The sequence below is a fragment of the Octodon degus genome, unplaced genomic scaffold, assembly GCF_000260255.1.
Source record: "Octodon degus isolate 3935 unplaced genomic scaffold, OctDeg1.0 scaffold00079, whole genome shotgun sequence".
Taxonomy (NCBI): Eukaryota; Metazoa; Chordata; class Mammalia; order Rodentia; family Octodontidae; genus Octodon; species Octodon degus.
The window spans coordinates 9,486,772-9,491,649 of NW_004524655.1; the positions used below are offsets into that span (position 1 = coordinate 9,486,772).

At 52.2% G+C, this 4,878-nt stretch overlaps 1 protein-coding gene across 3 annotated transcripts in view; it reads left to right on the forward strand.

The window, feature by feature from the left end:
- The first annotated feature begins 1,730 nt into the window (after nt 1–1,730).
- The window catches only part of Slc2a11 (solute carrier family 2 member 11), an 18,794-nt gene continuing 15,646 nt past the window's right edge, over nt 1,731–4,878 (forward strand). For all 3 annotated transcript variants that reach the window (XM_004636357.2, XM_023720963.1, XM_023720964.1), the window contains exons 1-2: nt 1,731–1,927; nt 4,049–4,147. In XM_004636357.2, the coding sequence (XP_004636414.2) occupies nt 1,871–1,927; nt 4,049–4,147 (156 nt within the window). In that variant the 5' untranslated portion in view covers nt 1,731–1,870. The remainder of the gene's footprint in view (nt 1,928–4,048; nt 4,148–4,878) is intronic.

Below are 4,878 nucleotides of genomic sequence, written 5' to 3' on the forward strand. Positions count from 1 at the left end.
AAAAAAAAAAAAAAAAAAAAAAAAGGCACCTGCATCCTTATCACAACATGACAGAGAATATAGATAGCCTGTAACACCCCCCCCAGTTAATCCACTAGTGAGGATGAGCCCATGACCCCCCCCCCCACCTTCCATTAATGTGTTTTCTTTTTTTTTGGCGGAATTAGGGATTGAACTCAGGCCCCTGTGCTTGCCAGGCAATCGTTTATTTCATTGAGCCATCTCCCCAGCCCAAAGATACCTTTTTTTTTTGCGAAACTGGGGATTGAACTCAGACCCTTGCGCTTTCCAGGGAAGCACTTATTCTACTGAGCCATCTCCCTGGCCCTCAGCTGTTCTTGTTGGAGGAGCTCAGGATCTCATTGTTGCTGAGAATGGCTGTGGTACTTTTGGGGGGAGCTCCGGTTCAGTGCAGATCCCTCAGCCTGCTGGCACAGACTTTCTAGCTTCCCCCACTGACCTTGGGGCCTTCCTGGCGCAGAGCCATGAAGCTGGCCTGCGTTGACACATTGTCACGGGCTGAAGGCCTCCAGCTGGACTTGTGAGAGCATTGTTAGGGCTCTGGGTCTTCAGCTGGACTCACACAGGACATCGGGATCCAGGCCCTCAGCTGGAGTCTTTGGCCTCTGGTGTGGGGACAGATTTCTTGCACTCTCTGTATATGATTCTTTGGGTGATTATAAAATACTTATAAAATGTGTCCTGCATTGTATTGTTCCCCTTGCAAAAACTCCAAACCATGACATATTCTGAATACTATACTAATACTTAGTTGGTCATGTGCTTTACTTCTCTTACTGGGTAGCTTGTTTTTAAATTACTTTAAATTTTTTTTTGGTGCTAGGGATTGAGCTCAGAACCTTACACACGTGCCTATCATGTGGCTAGCTTTTAGTTTTACCCTTTAGTGCTGTCCTTTGATACAGATTTTAAATTTTAAGATTAAATGCTCTCAAGAAACATGTATAGATTATGCTATACTTTTTTTTTGGCAGAACCGGGAATTGAACTCAGGCCCTGTCGCTTGCCAGGGAAGTGCTTATTCCACTGAGCTATCTCCCCGGCCCCCACATAGGCTATACTCTATATTTTCCTCTAAAATGTTTATAGTTGCCTCTTGTAATAAGTTTGTGTGCACCTGGAATGATTTTCGTGTATGGGGTGAGATACAGACCCAATATCATTTTCCCACATATAATCTGGTCATAGCACTATTGGTCCACCCCACCATGCCCAGTGTCAATTACCAGCTCAGCGTGCTCCATGCTGGGTATCGAACCCCATTCCCTCCATCTTCCTAAGCAGGCGCTTTAATCCGCTGAGCTATCTGGCCCACACCCCCCCACTCCCTTTTAAACAGGGTCGCTATTAAGCCATATGGTATTTGTAGAAATTATTTAAAGATCAGAGCAGCAAACACCTGACACCAAATAGAAATACCGCCATGCCTATTCTGTATATAATCAAGATGACTTCAGAATGTCGCTCTCAGCTCTGTTTCTGTGCTTCTGGATTCCGCAAGGGGCTGAGCACCAAGGAGCAGTCCGCCCCGAAGGCCCGCGCTTCCCGGCTTCCCGGAGCTGGGCTCTCGCCAGGGCTCCCCTGCGCATCCGGGAGTCTTCCGCTCCGTGAGTCCGGTCCTCCTCGGGACAGGCCGCACCGTTGTGGGCGGGGAGGATCGCGCAGAATCGCGGGCTCCGGCCTGGCGGGCGCTAGGGGGCAGTGACCTCCGCGGTGCGGGCGGCGGCGGGGAGCTCGCGGGCCCGCGCGGGACTTCTGGTGCGCGGCGGGACGCGAGGGGATGGCCTCACGCCAGCTCTCGGCGAAGCTCCGCAGAGAAGTGCAAGGGCCCCGGCCGAGCCGGGCGTGAATGGTCGGAGGCGGCATGGAGGATGAACCGGAGCCGCCCTTCAGGCCGCGAACCCAGGTGACGCACGCCAGCATCCTCCCGATCCCCGGTGTCCTGCGCCCCGCCTGCGCTGGAGTCTCGTCCGCACCCCCAGGCGGCGGGCGGGTCGCTCCGCACCTCAGACCTCCCCCGGCTCCCACCGCCCTAGCGCTCGGCTGCTGCGGCGACGCCTTCGCACCGCGCAAACGCCCACTGCGCCTGCGCCCGCGCCGTGTTCCGTGCGCCCTCCGCCGCGCTCGCCCCCCAGCGCGCAGGCGCCGCGCCTGCTGCTCGCAGATGGTCCTCGACCCCTTTGTAGTACCGAGCGGCGCCTCCTTGGTCCCCCCCTTTTCCGAATGTGTAACCGTCTGCTCTTTGAAAAGCGCTGTTAGCCACGTGTGGTGGCGCACGCCTGTGATCTCAGCACTTGGAAGGCTGAGGCAAGAAAGATCGCTGTAAATTTGAGACCAAGTTGGGCTACATAGTGAGTTGAAAGGCAGCTTGAACTACATAGGGAGACCCTCGTGTCAACACACCAAACAAAAAACTAAAACGCAGAATTTCAAAACTTGCCTGGGTCAAATGTATCTAATGAGAGATCGTGCACAAAACTTTTTTTTTTTTTGCACAAAACTTGGGCTTGTGTATCCTGTTAGGTGCTTGGCTCGGAGGGACATAAGCAGGGTTCCTACCCAGGACTGTGGGGTGCAAAGTCGCGGGACCTGAGTCATTGCAGTCTAGCACCTCCTCTCCCTCACTGATTCCCACGTGATCCTCTGGGCCTTGCACGGGTCAGACACTCCAAGAGGAGACAGTCTGTGACTTTCCCACCCTTTCGTGTCCTCCTCCAGGCTCAACTCTGACTCTGATTAGTCATAAAACAAATCTTAACAACCATGTCGATTTTTTTTCCTTTTCATTTCTTTTTTTTTTAATGCTAAAGGTAGCCCTTGGGGTTTTATGCATACTTGCCTCAGCCCCAAGCGCGCCGTTATGCAGCTTTCAATTTTTTAAAAAAATGTATTTTGGGGGGCCGAGGAGATAGCTCAGTAGAATAAGCACTTGCCTGGCAAGCGCAAGGGTCTGAGTTCAATCCCTGGTTCTGAAAAAAAAAAAAAAGTATTTGGTCGTTACAGGGTCCCACTACGCAGCTCGGACTCATAGTGATCCTCCTGTTTTTCAGCCTCCCCAACATTGGAATTACAGGCATGAGTCACCATGCCGGGACTCTGGCTGGCTCAGCCTGCCCTAGGGGTGGGGCTGACACTGCACATGGTGCCGGGGAACTAATCGTGGTCCCTGCGTTTGGTACTTTAGTCTGCTGAACTATTTCGCCGGCCCAGCTTACATTTTTATAAGGAAAAATAAAAGCAAGATTGTGAATCTCTAAAAAAAGAAAAGCCAAATAAATTGAATGGAACATAAGAGCCCTGAGTCCTCTTGGCTGAATGCCTTGGGGACTACCCACCCCCACCCCAAGGGGCTGACTGGGATACAGAACGTCACTGTACTGAGTGTGGCTGGCACACACGTTCCTATCCTGGAGGTAGACAGTATTAGCTCCAGGTCCAGGCGGGAAGCAACTCCGAGAGTATGAGGCGGTCAGGAAAGAGTTGGCCCAGGCACCTCTGCCGTCTGTGGCTTCTGCCTGCTGCCCGTGTGTCCCCCTAGTTCCCACACATATGGGACTACCTGGCCCTTTCTCTCAGCATAGTTGCAGAACCAACCATAGGAGGTTAGGTGAGACTCAGTCCAGGTCCCCAGAGCCACCCCTCTGTTGGAGGATGTTTCCCTGGGGGGAGTCACTGGGACACAGAGACAGAGCTTTTCTCCACACGGGGTTCCTAGCTCACAAGCTCGGGGGCAGCCCCTTGCAGCTCTATGCTGGAGAAGTGTGCTGGCAGAGGGGGGGAGCTTTAAGAGTGGTGAGAGTGGAGGCGCAACCTGGCCTCAGAACAGGTTTGGGCTCCCCTGCTGTCTCCTGGCCCTGTGATCTGGGTACCCCCCCCCCCCGCCCCCATACCTCCGTTTCCGTATCTGGAAAAAGACGACCTTATTGCCTGGTTCAAATGAACTGCAATGCTGCGAGTAGTAGGTCTGTCCCAGGGAAGGAGGTGGAGGTCCTTATTGGTCACTCTGTGCTCTCCTCTGCCTTCTCAGACTGGGGGCAGGGTCCTGCTCCTGACCATCTGTGCAGCTGGCATTGGTGGAACGTTTCAGTTTGGCTACAACCTCTCCATCATCAATGCCCCGACCTGGGTATGTACCTTCTGTGTCCGCTGTTGCCGTCTGAGGGGGTACTGGGTGGGGACCACAGCTGTCGGTGGTGAGGCTTCAGCTGGGCAGCTTGTTAGTACTGCTTTCTCCCATGTTCCTCTGCACCATCCCACAGGCTCCTGAAGGTTTAAACAGAGCCCTGCGTCCTTCCCCAGTGACGACAGTGGTCACTTTATGGTGGCATAAAGGGTGTAATTGACAGCCTGAGAGAAGAACTTCCTCAAAGAACTGTTTGTCTTTTGCTTTTGTTTTTGTTTGAAACAGCGTCTCACTGTTTAGTGCAGGCAGGCCTTGAGCTCACTATGTAGCTCTGGCTGTTCTCTCCGCTACTTCAGCTCAGTGCTGGAATTACAAGTGTCCTGCCTGGCTAGGACAGCTTGTTAACAGAAGACATATGAGAATGTGCTCTGGGCAGAAATAATGATGGGGCTGGGGAGATAGCTCAGCGGCATAAGTGCCTGCCTGGCAAGCGCAAGGTCCTGAGTTCCAATCCCGAATACAAAAAAAAAAAAAAAAAATCATTAGAAAAATGTAAATCACAGCCACACTGAAATACCACTTCAGCCCCTTTGTTCTAATAAATATTTTTTAAAAAGCTGTGGTGTTTAAAAGAAAAAGAAAAAGCAAAGAACACCCCAGACACAGTGGTGCATACCTATCATCCCAGCTACTCACAGGCTGAAGTGGAAAGATCATAAATTTGAGTCTGTTAT